Raw genomic sequence first — 26,518 nt, 5'->3', positions numbered from 1 at the left:
TGTGGTTTACAGACGACACATTTGCCTACACCGCGTAACTGGTTTTACGTCTTTGGCTTTGTCGACCACCAAACTCTAGGCAACGCATAAACACGTATCCCAAAAACCGGACGTACCCATGGTTTGCGTCAAGAAAAATTGCACACATCATCGCTCACTCTACCGACAAGATTCTCATTTGTGTCCACCAACAGATGGTGTTGATTCCATGCCGCTGTGACACCAGATGGTCGAGGTCTGACCCAGGTTATGAAACCCTTTTGCATTTAGCCAATTTATGGGTGCATTTGCAACGTGCCAAGAATGCTCCATACTACGTGACGTCACATAAAATCTTTGGCGGGTATGTTCGCAGCGCAGGTCGTTTTTTTTGTTTGTTTTTGTTTATATCTTCCAAAACTGTCGTGACAGTCACTGCGCATGAAAAGACACAATGTTTTTGTTTGCAGTTGCTATGAGTGCTCTTAAGAGTGCAAACTGCAAATTATGTTCATTGTAACGCACAAAACACATTTTCGTCGCTCGCAACTGTTGCAAGGCACGCAGCTTAACCTCTTTATAATTGAATCTGTTGCGCTATTTTTTTCTCAATGGGTCGGGTCGAGGAAAAGATTCTGCGCGTCCGGCAAAGCTTCTACGTGACGTCACGTATAATCTTTGTCATTCGGGCTGCTGCAAACACCAAATGGCTCAGAATCTATATCTATGACGTCGTAAGTGACGTCAACGACTCAGAATCTTTGTCGTCTGGGTTGCTGTGAATACGCCTTGTGCCTTACCCATCCCAGAATGGGTAAAGCTATATTTCGTTCACTGTTTGATGTTGTAGGAAGTTGACATCCGATCACGCGTGTGATATGCAGATGCCTTCAAATGTACGTGGGTCTGGATCTAAATAATTGCCATGCTTGCTGCTAATAATGCAGGGAGCCGTAATCAGTGGATACAGATATATTAGCATTTCGAAAGTAATGGACCAAGTTTCTCAAGTAGAACTTGTATGCATGTTATATTTGTTATATATTATATTTGTATGTTTTATATACTACACATACATATACATACATATATATATATATATATATATATATATATATATATATATATATATATATATATATGCGTTCGTGCCGGCACCCAATGGGGCTACATTTAACACTTTTGCTATTTGTTCGACAACCAATCAGTCTTGGGCAGGCCCCACCTGAGCCGACACTGGCTCCTCCTGGGTCCAGCTAGCGAAGAGACAGAATCTATTACTGGCGAGGTCGCTGCCCTGGCGCGTGTTGCTGCATACGTAAAGCCGTACATTAAATATAACAAACAAACATGCTCTCTCCCCCCCCCTCTCTCTCTCTCTCTCTCTCTCCCTCTCTCTCTCTCTCTCTCTCTCTCTCTCTCTCTCTCTCTCTCTCTCTCTCTCTCTCTCTCTCTCTCTCTCTCTCTCTCTCTCTCTCTCTCTCTCTCTCTTTCTCTTTCTCTCGCCCTCTCATGCGCGGGGAACGGAACGCTGAGCAAAGCGAAAGGACCATGGCCACCTCGAGCAAAAACACGAGAGCAGACCAAATTGCTTCAAAGTTGGCCAGCCATGTTTTAAAAGTTGAGGGTGGATCGACCCCATTGGAATAGAATACCTCAACATGGGATGGCTGCCCAAGTGTATGTATGTCTTTCAAGCCGCACGATGACCTACCGTGCGAACAAAAAAACAAAACAAAAACAATAAGGACCTTGCATATTGCAAACAGCCCTAAGCCAGAGCTCGGGCAAACGGCCGGTCACATGACTACATTTTACGTGTAGCAGTCCTATTGCTCCTTCTGCATGCAATGTCAAGCCAGCTTACGCGCGTCGGGGTGGGCGGACCGCCAGACGGTAGCCACCGCGCACGTGCCGCCATGAGACGCAGACGGTAGACCTATCGACTCATCGTGAAGGCAGAATGTTAGAAAACATAAGAAACGCCCAGTAGCCATTCGCCTACGGGTGAAGTTCCCGGACGCAACGGCGGGTGACTCTTGGCGCAGGGATAAAGCAAATCACAGTTTCAAACTCGTCTTGTTTATTTGATCCGGATAACGTAAGAAACTCGAGTGCAAGCTCAGAAGCTCTTCGCAGCCGCCGGACCTTGCAGGGGCGGTCCGGCGGCTGCGTATGCAGCAACACGCGCCAGGGCAGCGACCTCGCCAGTAATAGATTCTGTCTCTTCGCTAGCTGGACCCAGGAGGAGCCAGTGTCGGCTCAGGTGGGGCCTGCCCAAGACTGATTGGTTGTCGAACAAATAGCAAAAGTGTTAAATGTAGCCCCATTGGGTGCCGGCACGAACGCACAAATTAGTTTCCTTGTTAAAGTCCCACTCGTCAATAGCGACGACAGCCTTCTTGGTTCTCCGAAGTGAAACTGTTGTCTACAATAGCCGGAATGCATCACCGGCGTGATTTAACTCAGCACAATTCTGCTCGAGAGGCGCCCGATGGCTGAATAGATAAACGACGCTACAGCACCGAAGCTTCGGTCGCTAAAAGGTCGATGTCATAATAGAACGTATTCACCATGCACACACTTACAGTTACATCTTGTCTTATTCGAATCAGTGGTCCGATCGAGCTCTATGGGAAAAGTTTTTGGTCCATCACGTATGTGTCTTGTATTTTGCGATCTAATTAGCTGATCAAAATGTCCAGATTTGTAATCAGATCTGGGTATTGAGCCAAAAATATGAATGCCAAGTGGTCTCTTTTGCAATTGCGTGCTATCCATTGGATACGTTGCTGCCAAAGTTATACCGACGCCCAAACCCAAACGAGCCCTTTCTCTGCCTGACAAATAATAAGACACAGCTGGCACTCGCCAGTAGCTGTGAGAGTTACGACTGTTTTCGTGGAAGCCGTAATAAAGCTCATCGATCGGAAGAAATGCGGAGGTGCCCGCGAGGTGTCGTCGGAACAGGCTTCCTATTTTGAAGTTTGAGAGTGGCTGTCACCAGTCCTCTCGGGATTTCAAAAGACACTGGGGTCTATGTCGCTCCAAGCGTACAATGCCAAATGTCCAGAGCTTCAAAATCCCCAATGCTTGTCATGCAAATCCTTGAAGAAGGGTCCGTCCAATCGAGTTGCTCCTCTTTTACTAAGGGTGACCCGTGGGTAGAATATTTCATCGTGTAGAGTATTTCATTTCCCAGTGGTTATCTTAACTACAACAAAAATATCCTCTAGAGCGATCCGGCTTGATCTGGCCTGTCATAGTCCTTGGAAGCTATGTCTTTGTTGATTCTGACTGCAGTTTCATGCAGTTTTCATTAAGAAGCGACATTTGTGTCTTTTTGTATGTTTTTTGTGTTTGGATTATCCCATAAGTAAGCCTTTTCGAGACGTTCGTTTGTCCTTCAACATTACAAGATGGCCAAATCTTCAATTAGCAATTTCACTTTCTTTGGGAACGTTAAATTTGCGACATGCAACTGGCGGACGATCTTCAAGCTTCGCTATCTGTAAAGTGGCCTGGGAAAATAGTGATCACCTTTGCCTGCCAAACTGCCAAACACGTCGCAAATAACCAAGGCTGACTACGCACGTATTTGGTTTCCGAAGGTGTATGGCTCCATTTGCTCGTGTTTTGATTTCATCTACGTGAGACACCACACATCCCTGGTACTGCCACATCCCTGGTACTGCCACATCCCTGGTACTGCTCACTCGTCATAGGCCAGATGAAGGCGTCGCGCTGGTTCGCCTCGGTGCTGCGTGTTTGGTATGCACGCTCCAGTGGTCCCCGCAGCCGGCTGTGTAGCAGCAGAGTTTGCGTTCCGGCGAAATGGGACGGGCACCAGAAATACCGGGCTCTGCACCAGAATAGCAATAAAAGTCTTCCAAATTCGCTAGTGGAATCACATGACGCGGAGACCGAAGACTGAATATTGCGGCAAATGATGCAAATGTTAAGACCAGATTTCGCCGTTACATAGCCGGGGATGTTCGTACTTTCAGAATTCGAATGTTCAGGTTTTCAAGTTGTGATCGCGGAAAGCATCGGTTTTCGAAAGCCCAGCCTTGTATTGTCACTTATTGCACCGCTAACGCTCTGAACTACGGGTCTCAAGCGACAGCCATATTTCGCTTTTTTGAAAGGTGTGTTTTCTATTCGTATACTTTTTCCGGCAGCATTGTCTCCTGATCCTCTCGGTGAATTCATGCCCTTCCCGACGTTTTTTCTTCTTCAAACATTATCACGAAACATATCACGAATAAACATATCAAACATTATCACGAAACTCTTGCTCCTCTCACCCTCATCTCATTCGCCGAAAACATATCAATATTGTTAATCGGCACTATTTCATTGACTTTCATCATTCGGACCTAGACACGGTGACTCTAAGTGACTGGGACACTTACGTAGACGACAGTGCCACCAACGCCTACTAATGATAAGCCTTAAAGCTAACGGCCGAGGACACGTGACGTTTCTACTGACAACCCATGGCTACCTGTCCTGAAACAGTATCTGGTTGGCGTGACACCAACCTCACACCTACTTTACCCGTACCGCGGACGAAGCCGGCCCGGAGGTCGACTCACTCTCCGCCGGAGCGGGCCGGCCGGTACCGCAGCTCAGCCCCGCCTCCTGTCCCGGGGAGGGGGCGGGGGCTCGCCTGCGTCGGCCGGAGCCGGCCTGGCCACGATCCAAGACGGAAACGCCGCGTCGGTAGCGTCTCGCGCACCGGCCGGTCTGCCCACGGAGCGTCACGGGGCTCGACGCCGCTGTCGGGCGCACGGTGCCCGGCCGCGCCAGGCTGCTGGCGCCGTCCAGCGCCGCCCCGTCACTGGAGCGGTGCTGGATCCAGCTGGTCAGCTCCGGCCATTTGTGAAGCTGGGGAGGCAGTGGGCTTTGGCGAATCAGGTTTGAGTCTTAGAATGCCGGCTGATTTTCGTGAGGGAAATGAGCTTGTTTGAAAAGGCTCGAGATGTTTAACTAAGGCAATAAGGCCTTCTGATTTAATGAGACCCTCTGCTTGAGATGGCATGCTAAATTTCGCCACCCATTGAGCACTGCGCAGTTTGGGCATGTCCCTGTAATCAAAGTGAGTCCTTATTTCGGTGATAGTGAGGTCTTTGGCACCTACCATCTTTCGAAAGTTGAAATCAGCTTATTTGAAGTGTTTTAAAATCAAAACAGACAAAAATGCTAGTTTTCATTGGTGTCTGCAACATCTGAAATCACTGCCCGGTGTTGCAGTCTCTGAAAAATGCTAGTTTCTTTCGTCGCTCTTTGCCGTTTATCTGTTCAAGCATTCCCGCATAAACCGACGAGCACTGCCAGAAATAATGCTTTGGCGCATTGTCGGTGCTTTGGTTGACCTTAAGAAGCCAGTTTGTCTCGCTATCAGACTTTTAAATTAGCTGAAACAAACGCCGACTTCATCCATTCACGTATGGTGGCATCCGACGGTTGCACGTATGTGCGCCCCGTGCGGCTTCATGTCTGATTAGCGTTCCGTCCGCTTTGGGTGAGGCGGATTTTTGCGGGCTCCACCGGAAGCCCCCGCCGCCGCCAGCTTCTCGGTACGGGCGGGCGGCACGCGGCCACCCGGACGCGTTATCGGCCGGGTTTGCCGCAGCATGAACCGAGAGATAGCCGGCTGTCCCAATACGGCGCGTCACGTGTCATGACACATACAGTGCGGCGGTGTGACAATCGGTGCGGTGTATATTGCTGGGCGCTGCGCAGGGAATAAGGACGCGATCTGCCCGCCCGTGCTGAAGCTGATGCGCAATGATGGCCGCACGGTACATGGAATGTCACGCGCCAATCTGTGTTTGGAACAAGACAGCGGCAATGGTTGACGGGTTACTTTAGACAGAAAAATTCGTTGGTAATAAATTCGTTTAATTTGACACGAACTGTACTGATGGACTTAGTTCAACGTAGCCGGTGCGAAAATTACCATATGCACGCTTCATTGCACTCGATCGATTGAAACCCATACGCCTCAAGCAAAGGAAAACTCAGGAGAAGCTGTAAACACATTCTGGAAAGTGATAACTTTACCAGCTGAGTGAAGTAGGGAGTGGTAGGATCCGGTGTGGGTTGAAAAATCATCCACATTGGTCAAATTCGGCGATTGGGAACAAAGTTATTAATAAGGCTAGTGCCGATTATTAAATTGAGGTCTGCCACATCTTTAAGAAATGTAACAATACGGAATGTAGCAAAGCAAAACATGAAAGCGATGAGACAAACGAGGAAAAAGGCGATGTTTTGGTACTGCGAGTACATCCAACCAGTCTGGCGAGTGGCAGTCTCAGAAAGGTGTTTATTTCTTTCAGTTAGCCTCTTCAGTTAGTCGATGACAACTAACAGGTTAGATTGCCCAGTCTGAATGCCAGAGGAGTTGTGATTACCTGTCCGAGCCCTTACTGGTCTTCAACAGCCGTTAGATACCGACTATAGACGAGGATATCCTCAGTATCATGCATAAGAAACGAATGTTTGTCTTTCATCCATGTTTAGTGGCGCATGCCGAATGGTGACACGGACAATTCCTACTTTTAGAATGCACGTACATTTGTTCCTGCTTGACTACGCCACACACGGAAAAGTCAATCTCAGCATCAGCTAACATCTATCGCGTGTATTATGGCGATGAAGGCACCTCATTCGCGGACCACTCAACAGGGCCACAGTTGAACGTGGCAGGGAAAGCGTGTCACACTCCTTGGCCTGGTTAGAAATCATGACCATGTCTCGGTCATGCATCGGGAGATGGATCATGAGTCCCCCGCCGGCAGTGATGCTCCTGTACCGGGCTATCACCCACCCGCGTGTTGCCGCTCAGCCCCAGGGCCCTTTATGCATATTTCGGCCATGCTGTTGACCTGCTCGCGGCGCAGCATGATCTGGAGGACGTTCTTTCTGCCCGGACCTCACGCCGCCGGGATCACGCAAGGCAAGCCGGTACCGTTTGCGCGCACAGACTTCTAGATGAACCTCAGAAACAACATTGATCGCACTCATTCGCCATCCCAACAGGATGGATGGGCGGTATCCGATGCAGCATTTTGGGCTGAATTTCTGACCAAAGATGTGACCCTTTTCAGACATTGTCCGACCGATCGCGGGAAAATGCCTGTCGTCGGCTCCAAGACCCGACTACACCAAGCCTTTTGGATGCTTTGGGATGACCTGACTGACGAGACATTATAGCTATCGCAGAGGCTAAAGGGATTCTTTCAACGCGTTATGTTCAGGGTCATCAGTGCACAGGGAAACGGGTGGCATTGGGTCTTTCCAGCTCTGCCGATCAGCCAAATAGCGGCCAACGCGCAGGATGGCCGCATAAAACATCATGGCCGGTGATTGATGCACGTCGTATCTCGCCACAGCTTAATGAAGGGATCGCTTGATGTTGCCTTTGAATAGGGCCCTGCGACTCCCATTCGGCGGCTTCTGCAAATGGCATACCTACCCACCACACGTTCGTCTGCTGGGTTATAGCAGACCAAAAGTGTATTGGCTCAAGCTCAGATAGCTGCCAATATAGCCCAGAACTCGGCTGCCTGTCGGCTGTGCTGCAGACCCATTGCATCTTGCGGATTTGACGCAAAAAGACGGACATCATAGAAGCATATCACTACAGCAAAGAATAACGGTAAAGGTTATGCCATGACTAGGTAAGTTCCATGTTCAGTGCGAAATTAATTGCTTCTTCTACGTACTTAATATTTCTTGTTTCGTATAACTACAGTAGCCATACGTGTGCCTTTCACTTGCCAGACACCCTTTGGCACGAAAGCGTCTTTTCACTTTCCACAAAAGTTGCTGCAGGCATGATAGGCAAGCACCCTTATGCCAAAGTAAACTAGGGTGAGACGAATTGCCAATTTACGGTACGCACTAAGCAAGCATGATCCAGCATCTTAGCTGATGAATGAAAAAAGTATGATGACGGTGGACGACACTGGCTGCTACCGGGGGTACATGAGTCAGACGAGCACAGTCTTGGCAACCGGGCCGACCCGATGGTGCATCGGATATGACTTAGCAGTCGCTTACGACACTAGAACATAACTTTTCAGCTCAAACAATAATGCGCAATAGATGAATGAAGGTTTACGATATAAACGGCAAGAACGCTTCCGCCTCGCAACTTCAGGTCAGTCATCGTTTCTCACCAAATATCGGTCAGGATTGTGGCCGCACTGTCACATACGCAAGCAGAGGCTGGTGAGCGCCATATTCCTTATAAGGCTCTAGCTTTTCTAAAGACTGCAGCAAGATTTCCGCACTTTGAACATCTCTGCCCTAAAACAAGCTCTTAGGGCAGGTGTATTCCTGTATTACCCCAGGGGATGCGCCACCCACTACGCTCATCCAATTCATCCCGTGAATTAATACGTGCGCGCATACTTCAGGGTAGACAGGAAAAATACGTAAATCGAGAACACGATGGCGTTATACAGCATTCGTGACCCTGCGGCTCGCTAAGCTGGGCTTTCACTAAAATACTTGCTTTGTGCCCCCCCTGCATCACCTTCAACGCAAAATACTTAATACGATGCTGGCTTATAGTTTCATAGGCCTGGATTGAGCGTATGTGTGTTTGTGAGCACTCTACTTTTGCTAACTTTCGGTTTTAGCTTAAAGGGGTGAAGCGGATGGGTTCAGCCCATCTCCAAGGCTGGTGGGTGTGTGGGGTGGGTGGGCTCTGCCCACCTCCAAGACTGGTGGGTGTGTGGGATGGGTGGGCTCGGCCCATCTCCAAGGCTGGTGGGTGTGTGAGGCGGGTGGGCTCAGCCCATCTCCAAGGCTGGTGGGTGTGTGGGGCCGGTGGGCTCAGACGTGTGTTGATGTCAGATGATGGTTGATGTGTGCGTGGGGTGGGTGGGCTCAGCCCATCTCCAAGGCTGGTGTGTGAAAGTGTGGTGGATGGGTTTGGAAAACGTTGGTGAGAACGAGCTCAAGCTGGTGTATCCGAAGTCAACATCGAGCCAACCCTCATCTCGTCAAGTTCACCTCCTGCCAGTTTCAGTCATAACGAGCATGAAGCAAATGAGTGTTGATCAGGCTGTTTATGCGCTGTTTATGAATCTGATCAGACAAACTAATTCATTTAACCGTCATTTGCAGTAGCTCGATTTCCTGTTTTGATCGCGTTAAACACAACTAATCCGTAACGATCGCCTCCACACCACAAAGTCCTTGCTGGAATATGCAAATGATGGGCCATTGAAGCTCTAACGTGGCCATCGGTCTGGATATTCCACCACTTAGTGAGCGTTAGGTCCGAACCAGGGCGGGAACCACTTTCATTCCGGCTGTCTGGTCTTCTGTATCATGCTGCTCAAGCGCTAAAATCTTGGGGAGCTACAGATAAGATGCAAAGTTAAGATAAATATGAATGCGTAGGGAAAAGAACTTAGGAAGCGTTGTATTTGTGATTTGTGCCTTTATACAGCATACAGTCTCTACCACTCACACAGCATTGAAACATGCTATTTTGTTCAAATATTTGGTCTGCGTTGAAAAGGCTGTGCAAAAGGCAAACGATCCGCCTCAATAGAAAGACATTTAAACTACGCAATGCACGCTCTCCTTTCAGTTGTTGTCCATGTCAGGCTTAACCGCAGTAAGTAGCTCGCAGTCAGAATGACGCTATGGTAAGCAGCAGTGATGTACTGCTTCTGGCGCCAGTAGGCACGAATTACCCGCGCGACTTGGAGATTCATTCAGTTATCGTATATTGATCTGGTGTCCAGCCACAGACGGTATTCCGTTTATATTTCCTTCGGTCTAGAAACTGTCATGACGACGACGGCATGCGCAGGGTTGTGGTCGCACAGAAACTCCAGACCGCTGGCATGACGTGTGTGGTCCAAGGCACTCTGTCATTAACGCCGGGCACTGTTTAAGTCGCTGCTCGAAGCTTACGCTTCGTCACAGGGTACGCAAGGGTTAATACCCCAAACTTGGCAGAATTTTACGTTACGCCAATTGCGCACAGAAAAGCACATCACAGGAAATCGATGCCTCTTGAACCTTTGATTCGTGGAAGAGCCTCTGGCTTGGGTTTAAAGTTATGTTACACTACAATGGCTTTACTATCTGTAAAAACCTTGGCACGTACTTCCATCGCCTTCTACTCAGGAAGCCCTCCAGCACTTGGTTCTCCAAAACGTTCACATGGTTCTCGTCCTGCCATTTCTGGTTGCCCTTACTGGTATTGCGCCCTCCCGCAGCATTGTTACTGGCAATGCCCCACGTTTGAAGGTGTTTAAGGAAACATGGGATATGTTGGAATCAGCTCGGCTATCACAATTGGCATCTTTTAAGTGAAAAATATGGTCTAGACAACACAATTTCTGTATTGGGCAAATATCCTCCTCAATGCGTCATCGTTTGATTGCGTCATGGAAAGAGTGTAGGGGGTCGAGGTACTGCCAAACTAGCCGTGCGAAACTGACATCCTAGCACTCACTTGTACTTCACTTGCCGGGAGATGGAAGGGGCGGTGCTGGATGTGTTTGCTAAGCGAAATATCGTTCTGTGCTCGCGTTTTGGCCCTTTCTCGTGGTGTTCTTAAATATATATCCGCAAGTTTCCTGTGTTCGCTTGCATTCGTGTACGTGGACATGATGCTTTTCTTATGTTATTCTTTTACAAGTCTTATTTCCGTAATAACCAGCAATCATATCCAACTTCGTGTATCATGTAGCACAAAACTCAACATTACTTGATGACCAATTGACATCCACTATATTTAGAAGGCGTGCTCACGGACATCAGATGTGAATAACTTTATGATAGCATTCTATTTCGACTTGAAAATCGCATGGTCAATGAGATGGCAGGATTTGAATGACGGCGTTTCTGTTCAAAACCCCACAAATATGAATCACTTCCTTTAAGAGCTTATTAAGCCCTGTGAATGTAAAATTGCTGAACTGAGCTATAACTCGCGTCTGGGTGTCCCTTGACCGTCGACGGCAATAACGCCCATTCGCACGTGAATCCACACACATCCTCACTCCATTGGTGTGCTCCGCTAATTATTTCTGTCAATGGAAGGGAATTTCCTTTTTGAGCCTAACTGTGTCTGTGTCGTTTGTCGCCTGCCTTTTAGGTCAGCCTCCAAGTGTTGAGTTACGCAGGCTGGCTTCGGGCAGCAAGGATGGTTGGCGCAAACACAGCTGATGCTATACCCTCGCTTTGTCTCCATTTCTTGTGTTTTCAGTTTCTGAGTATTGAAATACAACTTCATTTACATCTTAACACGCGCCCGGGTGGCTGGCTAGACACCCTTTGGTCGGGTGGGGGTGGGGGTCATTTTAAAGCCCCTAAGATCTCGGGAACTAAGAAAGCTAGAGACACCAAATTTACAGGATGTGTTGACCTGTACGTGAACTCACTTACGTCAACGTTTCAGGTGCCTAGATTATGACTTTTGGGTCAAAGAGGTCAAACAAGGTCAAGTTCCCGGTTGGTCTCTTTAGTGCCCCCAGAACTTAGATGACCATTTCTTAGCAAAAGGTCACATGCTCATTTAAAGTAAGTGACCTTGTTTGACCTTTTGAAGGTCAAGCTGACCAAAATCGTACAAGATTGCTTTGAGTTTTGCATTTGACTAAGCGACAAAGATTACGGTAGGCAGAATGCTCCTAAAAAAATGCTGACCTGGGTCATTTTGTGTCAGTGATCTATTCTGATTTCTAAGAAGTCCATGAAAGATGTAAAATTTGGTTTCTGCTATCAATAGATTTGAAATGAGCACCAGAGACTATCCCATACAGCAATCCCTAGAGTAGCAAAACAGATTGGTTTTGACCTTGGCGTGACCTTCGTACCTGACCTTTGCTCATTCAACTGTTGCGTTGCCTAAGAAAGCACCTCAGAGATATATGGCTGCGTGTAACACTCCGTTGTTGGATCAGTTTGAAGGATTCCCTAAAAGTTGCCTTCGCTGAAACCATGGCCTGACTTTGACCTACCATAGGTCAGCGACCTTACATGGTACATCTAAATTTTTTATACCGAACGATCCGCTATTCAATTTTCTATACAGTAAGGTTTGGCGCGGCTACGCCGCGCCGTTCAGAAACCATTCTGGAAAAACCTTCGGGAGGGGTCAATTTGACCCTCCACCCGAACGCGTGTTAATGCTGATCTGGCGCTTGAAAGGAATTCAAAGAATCTTGCTTTTCATCTCATACGCAGAAAAAGTGACCACCTGGTGTCCCTCGTGTGCAGAAAAAGTGACCACTAAATATAACCTAAAAATGTCTCATTGAAATTCTGACGGCATCTGTTTTGGTTTCAGCAAAACTTGACGCGGTGAAGACATACATGCGAATGCGAAGAGTGCCAAGTCATCTGCAAAACAAGGTGATCAAGTGGTTCGACTATCTCTGGCTTACTCAGAAGAGCTCGGACGAAGAAAAGTCCGTCAGCTGTTTACCAGGTAAGGTGCCAAAAGCTGACACACAGCGAGATCGAAACGACATTTGACATTCGTTTGCACGACTTAACCGCGAAAGCACGGCTGTTACAAATTGTTTGACGGCATTAAGACAAAACACCCAGCTGGGCAGCAGTCACGGACGTTGGCACATAATGCTGCAAGTCAATACCGTGGCACACGTGTTCCATCACATAACTCACACGAGCAAAATATGATCTACACCTCGGCGCCTATACGCTCAGCATTCGTTTTTCCAGTCTGGTTTAAAGGCATTGCAGTAGCATGCCATGATAATCAGGTGTCATTTGGCAGCTTCAGGTGCTCTGCGGCGCAGCCTCCGAGTAGCTGCGCTCGCTCTGACTCTGAGCCGCTGCGGTGAACCGTGGGAGCTTGTCTTGTGCTGATAGGAGACGACAGAAGCGGGCGTCCGCGCTCGTTCTGGCTCCAGGCTGTTGCAATGGGCCGTGGAGCTCTCGTAAATAGAAATGCAGTAGCGAATTGTGGACAAAAAAGGACTTCGATGCCTCCTGTAAAAAGCTAGAAGCATCGCTGTATAAATTCTATAACCCGGTCAGTGCATGAATCGACAATCAAGCGCCTATCCAGAACTAGTCCCAGGTTTGTATCAGTGCTACTCTCAGTGGAAACAGACGAGCCAAATGTGATGTTGACCTCGGGGAATCCAGTCAGCATGCTTGTTGAACTAAAGGCCATTAATTGGGTTGTATCGGTGTTAATTTCCTAGAGTGGAAAGACAACCAGCCCGGGAGTCTAGCCAATGCCTTCCCATCCTGGTGATGAGAGGGCGGACGTGTTACGCATCGCAGTCACGCAGTGCAGTCACACGTCAAGGCAGACGTCGTGCAGTCACAAGAGCACGGAGATATACCTCATCGAAAAAAGCAGGGGGGAACGGCCCATGGCCGCACAATGTGCCCTGGTAGACTCCAGCAGTGTGCGGAACGGAGCATGAGAGCGAGATTTCCGTGGCAGTCCCGATGCCGCACCTGGTGTGTGTGTGACCTCCAGATGACTGTTGAACCAACTGGTGTCAGTGCCTGTCCCACGTTGCTAATTGGCGTCGTAAATGCGAAAGCTTTCGTTCATCTCTCCAACAATAGCATGTGAATCCAAATTGCTAGGAAAGAACGGGCTGCTGTTCCAATTTGGCCCACTTTACTCTCCAATGTGGGACTACAGCCCCTCATCCCAACTGAATGCGAGCCGCTGTCACTTGAGCTTTACGATACACTCAGCTGCTGAGACCTTGTGGCGTCGACGGCCTCTCACCCTGGCAGGAAGGTCATTGAATATCGCGGGGGATCGAACTGCACGCCTCTGGTTTCCTTGCCGGGCAGCTTAGTCACTGCGCTACTGCAACCCCCTACATATCTATGTTTATTCATTTAAACATTGTTGAAATATCACGTTCAGACTAATCGAAGTGCACTGATATCTCTGGCAGCTATGTACTAACGCGAGATAAGTTGGGAGGAGCCCGATCATATATGCAAATCTCACAGCGTGTTATCGTTGATAAGGCAGAGATAATTCGGATCTATTTATAAACCTGAGATTAGAATGAAGTGTTTTAGCTTCAGCCTTGTAATCAAGCTAAAGATTGCGTTCTAATTCTGTCCCAGGCTGAACAGCGTGACCACTCATTTCCGTACCACCACAGCGGTGTTACGCCAGTTTGACAATATAGTGGTTAGTGACGCCCACAGAACGCACACCTGCATTTAGAATCACTGGGGAACGCAAAGTCGATGCCATCGATTGCAGTGTGTGACGAGTTATGAGTGTTAGGTGACCACTGAGCGAGACTCGGCTTCCGAACGGACTTCTGCTGGCGCATGCGCGGTGACGTACCACCTGTTCCTCACAGATAAGCTAAAAGCGGAGATAGCCATCCACGTGCATCTGGACACCCTGAAGAGAGTGGAGATATTCCAGAACACCGAGGCGGGATTCCTTTGCGAGCTGGTGCTCCGTCTCCGACCGGTTCTCTTCTCTCCTGGCGACTATATATGCAGGAAAGGTAAGGGACTGAAATGCGCGCTCGTGGGGTGCCACCTGCCGTATTTCTATCAGTCTGGCCGTGGGAACACAACCAAGGAGGGATTCGTTGTACGGTCGTTGTACGTACATCGTATATGACCGTGTAGTGCTGCGAAGCGCTCTGGTTATTTAAGAGTGGCACAGCGCCAAGGGGTTATGTAAAGCGTGGTTAGAAAAGGTGTGTTTGCGGTCCGCATGGTTAGCGGTGGAATTAATCAAAGTGATATCTGCTGCATGAAGCGCCCATCAGCTTCAGTGGAGTGGTTTCGTGTTGTTATTGGAACAAATGATCCCATATAGCAGCGATGTGATGCATAAACCATAATACATAAAATAAGCAACAGAAGCGATGAAATAGATAAATACAGAACTAAAAGCAGAGAGAATAAGCCAGGCCCGACGAGCATGGCAAACGCCCGACAAGTCCGGCCAACTTAGCCGTCCCGTTGGCGCGGTGGCCCGGTTTTGACACGCAGCGCGAGTCAGACCCGGTCTGGTCAAGGCATATCATGACGGGGGTCGTTCCCCACTAACTACTTCGTCGCCTTTCCTTGACTGAGAAGGTTTAAGGTTAATTGTCGTCAATAATGTCATGCCTTTTCAATGCAACACACAAATGAAGTCGCCGGTACCATTTGGTCATAACCAAGCTGGAACAATGGTATGCAATAGTTTGGACGTTTTGGGTGACAATGTCAGTGCTTACGCAATACACATGCTAAACGAGAACATTTATTGGATTGTCAGGAGACGACACCTTGCATAAACCAAAATGTATGGGAAAGAGGGACTTGCTTGAAGTTCAAATCATCGCTCAGGGTCGCATCGACTTGTCTGCCCTTTGGTGTCATCCTTTGGTGTTATGCAATCTTGCGGCCAGATATGCCCTAGATCTTTTCCCATTGGACTTGAAATAACAGCACATCATCATGTGCAGGGCCTCACGCTCAGAAAATTGCTGGCAAACCTTACTGAAGCATGACACTGCGAACGCCACAAGATCTCCACATCACGGCGTCAATCCTTGCATGATGTGCTGACATCGTGGGAGCTCATCTTAGAAAGGAGATGTTATCTCCTCTGTGATGAGCTGATCGTCTGTAGCTATCAGCACCGAATGAAGTGCTGTCCCTGGCATTGTTGGATGCATTAAGGTCTCAAGTGGGGCCGTACCTTGCAAGTGGAGACACATGTGCTCCCGCTCACCGGGAGCACATGTGTATCCCGCTCACCGAACACGGGCGTTGGCGAGATTAGAGCTGGGTCGGTTCACAGAAGATTTTCACCGAATACAGGTCTCCCATGTAGTCACATCCCAACAACACTGACCGAGCACGACTGCTAAACTGAGCGCACACCAAGCCGCTGTTGTTCTGTCGTGTGGCTGAGATGTGCGACGAATGGTTCGGCATTATTATGATGTTTTCCACTACCTTCTGAAACTCTGACTTTTTGCAGAGCAGCGCACTTTTCACTTCGAATTCATTCAAGTGTGTCTTCAGCTGCTTTATTCTGTACTCATGTGGCGGGAAGTTATGCAAATGGAGGCAGCCGGCCGATGTAGCATAGCTCATAAAACACTTCCCGGCAATAGTTCATTAAGGGCGTGTGTCTTCTCGCCTCTCTTGCCTCTGAAGTCCTTTTACGTACGAGCAGAGTAAAATCACGAAGCGACGGAAGGAGAGAGGGGCGAGGAGAGAAAAAGAGAAGGACGGAATGAGACGAGAGTGGAAGAGGAAATGTATATTATTGGTGTTTAAGGGTGTGCCGACTGCCCAGGTTATTTTGGGCAGAGAGAGAGAGAGAGAGAGAGAGAGAGAGAGAGAGAGAGAGAGGGAGAGGAAGAGAGAGAGAGAGAGAGAGAGAGAGAGAGAGAGAGAGAGAGAGAGAGAGAGGAGAGAGAGAGAGAGAAGAGGAGAGAGAGAGAGAGAGAGAGAGAGAGAGAGAGAGAGAGAGAGAGAGAGAGAGAGAGAGAGAGAGAGATCATGTAACAACAATGACCAGGCGACGGGGAGCCAGCCTGAGGCAAGACACATGGTCTTTGGGGCTCAGATCTCAGCTGTGGTTTGTACCAGTTGAATCATTTGATTCGACGATCTCACCTGGGTGGTGTGAACACAATCACCAGCGAGCACCTGCCGCCAGCCAAAGCTGACCTGAGAACGAGTACCGCCACTGGTCACGGCCGGTGCGCAGGTGGAGAACAACGGCAGACGTCGGCTGGCCCCAAGAGGCGGGCCAATGTGACGTGACCTGTATATATATATATATTTCTCGCTCTCACTCTCTCTCTCTCACACACACTCTCTCTCTCTCTCTCTCTCTCTCTCTCTCTCTCTCTCTCTCTCTCTCTCTCTCTCTCTCTCTCTCTCTCTCTCTCTCTCTCTCTCTCTCTCTCTCTCTCTCTCTCTTTCTCTTCTAACCCGGTTCCGCTCGGAGTTTTCCGGCATCCGCGAGCTTCTGGGTAAGTCATCTAGGCGCTGCTACCACAGGGTCCAATTCATCGTCGGATGGGAAAACTGAAAACGGCTATCGCTGACGATCAGCTAACTATTCAATGTCACCCCAGAAACTTGTCAGCCTGCCGTCATAAGGATAAACAGAAGGAAGCCTTCCGCCATAACAAACGATGACAATGACGTTACGGATGACGTAAAATAGCTATTTCCCACACCTTTTGGTCGCTCCGTTGCTCACGGTAATCGTTCTCTGATTTTACAGCTGCCAGTATGTGGATGGGCGTCATCTTACATGTCAGAGCCGTGCCATAGTGCTACATAAAACCGAAGCTCAATTCAGATTAGGCCAAGCAAAATCATGTTCATGTCTGCCCACGGGTAATTAATTGCCTGCATTTTCCGAGTAACTTACCCAGTGACCTTTGGTGATCTAGTTAGTACTTATTGGTTTGAAAATTAATATTTCAGGTTGTTCCGTTAGTTTATCGGGGATTTACCACATATGGTCGCATAAATAACTTTTGTTCCACTTCATAAGATGACACCAGAATCACTCATGAGCTTTGCGGGTGACCTGACGTGAAATCGGGTAGAGTAAATTACCATGACTTGCGCGCCAATCCATTTAAAGGACTATATCAGGGCATTCAGAACAAAAAGCTTAAACTCAAGTTCCTACGTTAGAACTCTAAATAGTTGTATCGTCGTATTTTTATTTACAGTCGCATTTATTGCAAGTATTTACTAATGTCATCACACCACATGACCTAACTTTGTAAGTAGCGGTTTGACCTGAATTTGCCAAAAGTGACCATCAGACAGGTAATGAAAACCTGTGTTAATCTTTCAGGAACGGTCTGGAAGCTATCCCAGACGCTCGGATAGAATTGACCTATTCGGAACGGTTCGGAAATTATTTCAGAAACTTAGTTGTACCCTGGTTAACGGTTGGAGCAATCACTAGCGACGGATAAATGTTACATGATAGGTGGTGATAGGTGCAGGCAAGCGCTCCATTCGTCTTCTTCGAAGGCTTTGCGGCCGGAAAGGCATATTTGAAACTGTGGCATGTAGCAGAGGAGGTAGGAGCAAGCGCGAGTGAAAATAGGTTTGAGCCGCAATCAGCTCAGGATTCCACGACCGAGCATTAGAAGGCACGCCGCCACGCATTGGATGAATTTAATAACTGAAAATCGGCGTACCTCCAGCTTGAATGTCAGCGGACTCTACGCGGCCAGTCAGCAGCAGCCTCACGAACGGAGAAAAAACAGCCAACAGACAGTCGAATGGCACACTGGCAACTAACTGGAGCAGCCCATAGCGGCGATGCGGTTATCAGCTGGCTTTTAGCCAGGTACCCGTCAAGATCTCAGCCGGAGAGTCTGCGAGTCTCTAGCAGAACGATCAGCAAACAGCCAGCCGGACCGTCAAAAAATATCCACCTGTACCGTCACAAATCTGCAGCCGGACACTCCACGAGCCCCCGGCTGCGGGCGGGGGCCGGTGGTCCGGCGTGACTTTTGGGCGGCGCTCGTGGCGTGGGCCGACCTCCGGCTGGGATGCGCCGGTCGCGCGCCGAGCCGTCCCATCGATCGACACCGGCCGGGGGGGGGGGGGGGGGGGGGGGGGGGGGGGGCGTCGTGCAACCCCCGCGGCCGGGGCGGCGCCAGCAGAGGTCAGCTGCCCGTGCCGGCCCTCTCCAGCACCGGTCGTGCCAGGTCACAACTGACGGAGGTCAGTCGGGGTCAGACGACGTCACAGGTGCCAGCTCGGCTCCCGTTTAAGGCCAGTCAAGGGCACTCGACTGCGGTCCTTAGTAGGACGGCCGTCCTGTTCTGGACTGGGGAATGTTGAGCTGGTTGATCCCTACTACATCCAAGTGATGCGTTATAACGCTCCTCCGCGCGACGCTGCCCAGAGCGCCACGCAGTATCCGCAAGACCGGGTACTCCAAGCCCACAGGCGTGACAGCACCTCGACCGAGCGGCGGGCGTATCCGACCGTCACGGCCGCGGCGGCCGTCCTGGCTCCAGACGTCCAGCGTCAGCCGGCGCGCCCGATCCGTGCTGGGGACCGGGCCGGCCGTGACGCTCCGGCGCCGCTTCCTGCCGGGACCGGACCGGCGTCCGGCGCCTGCCAGCCTCCTGCCGGGACCGGACCGGCGCCCGGCCGCCCGCCAGCCTCCTGCCGGGACCGGCCGCCGGGCCGCCTGCCAGCCTCCTGCCGGCGCCCGGCCGCCCGCCCGCCCGCCGCCCATCACTGAACGCCCGCTTGACGTGCAGCCACAGCGGCGCCGCTCCATTCAGCCGCCACCGTGAAAAATTAATGCTGTAAATTGCCCTCAAAGCGCTGAAATCTACTTGCCGGGAATCTAAACCCTCCCGTCGCCCTGCAGCGGCCTGGGGAAAGTGGCGGGCATGGCTGGGCAATGTTTTTCCCCTAGCAGGGCGGACGAGCCAGACGACCAGCGGGAGAGAGATGACAACGGCGCGGCGAGTACACACGTCGGTATTGCATGGTGTTGATTTGAAACGGGATGTCGGGCGTATGGCAGATGATCTTTTCACTTTCCAAAGAAAGGGCTGTTTCTGCTTCAGTCTGCTTTATAGCTCGTCGCAGTTTGTGTTTTCCAACAAACGCAATAGGAATGGTACGATGAGCTGAAGGTGAAAACAGGGCGTAGATAAATGGTACTTGGTGTCATTGTCCGTGAAGAAGGATATCGATGACGCGGATCCATCGTATGCTAGAAGTTCTAGTGGTGTCGAAAAGCGTGACAACGTTCAGAGCCGCCCGACCATTGTCTCAGTCGAATGACGGATTCGTTGATGCAGTAACCAACTGACGGGACTTTCCTTTTCAAGTGCATACTGTTCCATTAATTTGGCATCAATCGATGCTTGAAACGGAGAGTACGACCCGGAAAATACCGCGTCTGATGACACTATTGTTTCCAGATTACGCACAATAGCTTTGAACTTAACTCGGAAACGGTGCTGAACCATTACACCCTTATATACGTAAGAGGCATAAACGATGGAGCGTATAAACTCTATAGGTCTAAGGCTTTTTAATCTTGTTTCCTCGCACGATAGTGTGATGTGCTTTTCACATAGCCATAAGTTGTGTTGTGCTTTTTTCTAGCCATTCACCAACTACGTCTAACACCTTTTATAACTAGGCTTGCATCGAAGGTTCTTGATGGAAATAAGCTCTTCAATTAAATGAGAAATTGGAACAAGTTTGGTGCGTTGCGTTTGAAAGTGAGACTCCTCTGACAGTCCCTGGCGATGGGTGCAACAAGATTTAACAATCACTCCTAGGCAATTGCCATGTCCCTTTGTCAGAACTCGGAAACAATCGGGCTAACATGTCCTATCAAAAGTATGAAAATATCCAGCCATGATACCCTTTGAGCAACGACGCCATGGCCGGATACTGATGGACCACTGAGAAGGCACCTCCCCGGATTTCCTGCTGAAGAGCAAGCCGTACGCGATGACGGCAGGTGCGGCGGCGACCAACTGCCGCACGTCCGGGACAGGCCGTCTCCAGACGTGACAGGGGTCCCGGCAGCTTCTTCCCGCGCTGACGCACGGCCGGTGCTTCTCAGGCGAGGTGGGCAAGGACATGTACATCGTCAACAAGGGTCGGCTGCAGGTGGTCGGCGACGACGGCAAGCAGGTGCTGGCCACGCTCAAGGCCGGCTCCTACTTCGGAGAGATCTCCATCCTCAACATGGGCACTGCCGGTGAGTACGCGCGCGGCACGTCCAACGCGATTTTTCCGATCTTCACTTGGTGCTCATCGGAGGTTCACTGGGCGTTCTCGGGTTTTCACTGGGCGTTCTCGGGTTTTCACTGGACGTTCTCAGGTTTTCACTGGACGTTCTCGGGTTTTCACTGGACGTTCTCGGGTTTTCACTGGGCGTTCTCGGGTTTTCACTGGACGTTCTCAGGTTTTCACCGGACGTTCTCGGGTTTTCACTGGACGTTCTCGGGTTTTCACTGGACTTCCTCAGATGTCGTCTGGATGTTCCGGGCTTTCACTGGGCGCTGTCGGGTGTTGGGATGGTATCGGACGTTCGGACGTTCTTGGAATTCTGGGCGTTCGCTGAGGGTTGAACAGTTCCCGGATGTTCACTGAACATTCTCGGACGTTTGCTGGACGTATTTGGACGTCTGCCGTCGCTACGCAGCAGTTGTTCGGTGACACGCCCTGCTCAGGTGTCGGTATGGCGGTACGCGCAGCTCTGGTGCAGAGTTTTGTTTGTACAGGCAGGGGTGCCTGGCGAGGGGATATGAAGCGGGAGCGAGTCTTAAAAATGCGGTCATGACGTGTGAGCTCGTGTTTACATGTTAAAACCAATGCCTGCTTTGTTGCCACGGGTGCAGAAAGGCCTCCATGCTAACATTAAATGAGCAATCTTCGTGCTTCCAGCTTAAGGACTGGCTTCGGTTGTTCTAACGCCTGCTGATCGAGTGCAGGAGCGATTTCTCCCGGTTAGTTGCATCTGGCAGAGGATACCAGGAAATGTTTTGGTTCAAATGTACCAATCGCCATAGACGCGATGCAGCCATGAACAAGCCGGAAATCGTGACCGTTGTATAATGGGTCACAAAGGCATAGTACCGAATATAATAAATGCTTCCTTCAGACGGCTCCTACGCGTCCTTAAGCTAGGGCACTGAGGCAAGACGACACACGTCTTCTTCCAAGCTTTCATCATCTTGGCTCGCTGGCTTACGCTACTTTAATGCTGATATCGAAATGCGAGGAGGATCCGGCTGTAGATTAGGGCCATATTCCAATATGCCTGGCAGGGCTGGCTTTTACAGCGTATTTTCTTGCCATTAAATGGGTTACTGCTGGGCTTATGGGATTGGATGAGATTCGTGGATAACATTGGATATTCAGGGAAACCTGCAAGTGAATCCGCCGCTGAACAGCGTTACCAGCCGGTTACGCAACTCCCTCCCTGTGCGATATACATTTCCTTGATCTCCAGTCTCCAGTAGCTGCTCGTAAGCGTACTTATCTCCGGCATCCCGGGCTCGGCTCTGTATGACGTGATCAAATTTTTGTTGTGATATTGTTGGCTGCCAAACTGCTATGGGACGCTAAGAAATTGTTGCGCGATACTGAGTGTAAGTCGACTCCCGGTATGCATTTGCGAGAAAACGCGTTGTGACAGCTTGAGTCCTGCCCATCAGCACAGTGACATAGGTCTGGGTTTGCAGCGGCAAAGTGACCTAAGGAGCCGATGCATTCTATGATACCTAGGTGTGAAACGACTTCCATGCCAACCTGCAAACATAAGCCATATACTCCCTACTTCTACCGAGGTGAACATGGAGGGTAAATCAAAATGATTTTGCAGCGTCAGCACGATACGTAAGCTACGAATGAGTCGTGAAAGTTCTACCCCATTTCATAAGAAAAGACTCTAAGTCATCAAAAAATATAGTGTTGCTTTTGTCTTTTACAAGAAGGCAAAACAACCGCCAATTAAAGAGTTGTTGGGTTAGAAACTTCCTCTTTGAACCTTTTTGCATAGGTATTCGTCTTTTTCCAAACGGAACACGCTTTTTAAGTCGAAAATCTTCCTGGGCCTTTGGTGACAAGCGGCGTACGCATCTCGGTCCTCAGTCCCATGTACTATATTCCGGGTTCTACGCCCGCCAGCCGCGCGGGCGGAACGCGTGCGATCGCGTGACAGCTTATGCTGTACCGTCACGCATGACGGTCGGGCGGGACAGACTACATCCATCTGAGAAAGACTTGATGGTGCGATACGCTCCCTCATCGCGCTCATGTAGGTATTTGCATACTCTCGTTCATTTGGGGGATAACTTCATTTCAGCGAGGAGCGCTTTCGTGGTAGGCAGTTACAACCCTCCCCCAACTCTACCCTTAGAAAGTTGGGAGCCTACACCCATCACACTCATCTCTGCTTTGAATAAGAAGCGGACAGGACAAACCAGCGGAACTCCCTGCTTTGGGTCTTGTTTTGGGGGATGATTTCTGCCGTTATGTAGCACTCGCTTGGTCGCCCTCCCGAACTGGTCCAGGAAAGCTATCCTTGTGCCCTCAGTAACACTTGCAAGAACATGGGGCCAAGCCATTCATGGACAGGCCTTTGCACCCAGAACCTTGCCTTATTTCAATTTGAACCCATGCATTAAAATATATACATAAAAAGCCCCGAAAACGCTTTAAACTCGAACCGACAGCACTGCATCATGCTTTCAATGATTCACCACCAATGCACGTCGTTGAGCCTGAACTTCAAGCATGTTGCGGCTTATCCTGAGATTGTGGCGACACTTCTGAATTATTTACACGATGTTCGCGGTCAATGTTTGACCAGCTTGCTACCTCTAGCGCTCTCGTTGCGGAGAATATTCGAGTGTATGAGTCTGAGTGAAAGAGGTCACCTGCACCGCATTGGCAGACTTACGCCCGTTTAACGACACTCGTCCGTTGAAAAATGTCCATGTTTGGTTTATGTCCAAAATGTCCAAAAATGGTTTAATATTATGCTTTGAGGTCTTTAGTTCTGTTTTGGATTGTATTTTAAGTATAAGATGCTCAGAGATGGAACCCAGTTTCGACAAAACAGCTCATGGGATGCTGTGCCAATGTGTCCATCAAGTAAGGGTAGCCCCAAATCATGTTTTCGGATCTGCACTATTCCAAGATCGCTTGTCGACCCTTCTCTGATAAAATGACTCTCTTTGTATTCACTAGAAGCTTCCGCGTTTTGAACATGGTTGGAAAACGATGACATCGCAAATAGGCTATGGTCTTGCATCGCCAGGAAAAAGTATGGAGATAGCCGGATGTACATATATATATATATATATATATATATATATATATATATATATAATTGCCGCCATACATATATTTCCAAGTGTAGCCATCTGTCATTCTTTTTGAGACAGATACAAACCGACCAAACTCTGATCTGAACTTCCTTTTGACAAACAGGTCAAGTTTGCATGAATGTTGTCTGCCGTGCTGCAAGTGTATGCTGAAAATTGAATGGCATTACTCTCAAACCGAATGACAGCATTCAACAACGTACGTTTTATTAGTGGCAAAAGATGTTAGTCATGCATCATAGCTGCATGTTTGCAAATTCCTGCAAACGGCTAATACCCTACCTGACACAAGTCAAAAAGGCCTTGAGCTCATAGCTTTTCAGCTGTATAGCTCTGATGCTCTGATACTAAATATACCTGATCCTCGAAATGCCAGTGGATATTGGTGAAGTGACACCATTGAACAGGTATTACAGATATTGGCAAAGCTTACCATACTGATCTTGTCAGTTTTGTGCAATGTTTTGCCAAATGGGGGAATGGTCGAAGCAACATACTTTGATATCCTCTCAATAGATCGGCCTGATTGTCTTATACAATACAGCATAATGTTATTTTAAGACTAGATGTGATACGTGTTTCCGTCCAAAGTGAACGTTGCATTACTGCGAATTGGGGCACTTCGGATAGCATCTATAAAAGATAAATATAGTCCAGAAGCCCCAAGCTACATCACGAAGAGAAATAACGTCACAATATACTGCCACGAAAAATGCTTTGGTATATACCGGCTTGTCAGTTTGGTGGTAGTGACATCAATCAGTCGTCGCTATTTTTGCTACCAGTACATGATGAGAAGATGCCTAGTGTATTCATTTGTCATAAAAAATTATTGCCTGGATTGACAACGCTCTATTTAAGATTGCTGGCTATGTGGGCAGCCATGAAAACAGAAAAATATGGCTCGATATGGCTTGGAGAAAACCCGAAACTACAAAGTTCTGCAATGGCCGAAAGGGTGGGGCGTTAATCTCTACATGAATCTTGGCGACTTTTGAAATAACTATTGGCTATATATTTAGAGCTGATTTCGTTTGTGCACCTAGTGCGACGCCAGTCGCGACATATTCTTTAATCAAGTAGCTTATGTAGTGTCGTCTAAATGCAACCTTAGGCTTATGCATGATGTTCTTTTCTTCATGGGTCGTACCAAGCTCACCGCGAAGAACTGCAGAATTCAGGAATGAGCGCATATGGTTTTCAAGACATGATAATGCTTGCAACAAAAAGTGGCTTAAATGACATCATAACATACTTTAGTTAATATAATGTTTTTTATAATTCAATAATTTACTTTTAAGGTATATAATATAGTACAATTATTTCAAAAACTTCATATAAATGTAGCTTAACTCACAGCAGACTTCGATTACATCATGACATACAGGGCAGCGCATTCGCGTATTACTGATGGCTGGTCTTAGTCCCACACAGCCCGACGATCTGGAGGCAGATGAACTCCGATCAACGGGGCAATCACATCTAATCCTTATCTGAGCGGGTTAAAGGATCGCAGTTCATATATAGATTGAACTGGTTTTATTTTTTGGTACATGAAACGATAGCTCCATCGAAGTCATTACAACATAACTCGGCCGGGGCACTCCGACGGCCGGTGAAGCCGATTGCGCCGCTCGCATTACGGTCAGCCTCGCGGCATGGTCCGATTCTACTTGACGTTTGAATATTTTCCTATGGTCAGGATTTGTTTTTCGCACACCTCTGCCCACCTAAATACTCAGCTCTTCGTAACGCCGTCATTCCAGCTGACACGTTTCCCTGGATAGCCAATGGGTGAAGTGCGCCCGCCCGTAATATAAATTTGCGGATATAAAACACCAACAACGTGCGGCAGCATATGCTGACGCTGATGTAGACGTCTGCCGAGCGCTCTCAATAACTCTACAGCATGGAACGAGACAATCAAATATGAGTCAAACAACCAGAAACTATGCACATGCATGCCAGCGCCGAGATCATGACCTGTGTACTCACTCCCGCAGGTTTCTATACTAACATTAATCATCAACTGCAATTGGAGTGTGCTGAACTCTGACTCGTGTCAATTTCTGTGCATTGTGTTACCTGGACATTTGACTTCAAGACCACAGTGTAAGTAGACCACAGTAAGTAGTTAAATATAATAATTCACTGAGGCGCAGTATATAATCTATCTTTAAATGGAGTGAGGTCGGATAATAGGCCCCAAGCGGCCGTAGGCAGCGTTAGTTTGGCTGTGCCAGCGTCCACAAACACGCAAAGGACGGAATTACTTTTGGTCATACAACAAAATGAGCTTTGCCGCAACTTCAAGAATACACAAACCTGCGTAAAACGAAAAACTGGTATTCAAAGAGATGAGAACTGATTATGAAAACGAGCGGCTTGCCTGTGGCGACTCACGCGTGCAGTGCTGCAACACCAGCCGGCTGTTTCTCAGTTTGACACGCCATGGTTTTGTCGTTGATTTTTGGCAAAGACAAAACCAATGTAAATGCTTACTGGATAGCGCTGGTTAACCTTTTGGCATACTTAACGTCAATTATTTTCAGCATAAGGGCTCCCAACTGATATGGAATACCTTCTGTTTACAAGGTACAGCTACAACAAAATAAGACAACGCAGTATACAGGAAGTACGCGCCATGCTGCAGCTAG

At 48.7% G+C, this 26,518-nt stretch overlaps 1 protein-coding gene across 1 annotated transcript in view; it reads left to right on the top strand.

Moving 5' to 3' along the window:
* Positions 1 to 26,518, top strand: part of LOC119096934 (cyclic nucleotide-gated cation channel alpha-3) — an 82,982-nt gene that overhangs the window by 26,701 nt on the left and 29,763 nt on the right. Inside the window, exons 4-6 of the mRNA XM_037219940.1 lie at positions 12,314 to 12,454; positions 14,343 to 14,495; positions 20,588 to 20,725. Of these exons, the coding sequence (XP_037075835.1) occupies positions 12,314 to 12,454; positions 14,343 to 14,495; positions 20,588 to 20,725 (432 nt within the window). The remainder of the gene's footprint in view (positions 1 to 12,313; positions 12,455 to 14,342; positions 14,496 to 20,587; positions 20,726 to 26,518) is intronic.

Source organism: Pollicipes pollicipes, unplaced genomic scaffold, assembly GCF_011947565.3.
Source record: "Pollicipes pollicipes isolate AB1234 unplaced genomic scaffold, Ppol_2.1 Scaffold_4295;HRSCAF=5057_pilon_pilon_pilon, whole genome shotgun sequence".
NCBI lineage: Eukaryota > Metazoa > Arthropoda > Thecostraca > Pollicipedomorpha > Pollicipedidae > Pollicipes > Pollicipes pollicipes.
The sequence above is the reverse complement of the archived record's forward strand: the minus strand, read 5'-3'. Positions and strand labels throughout refer to the sequence as shown.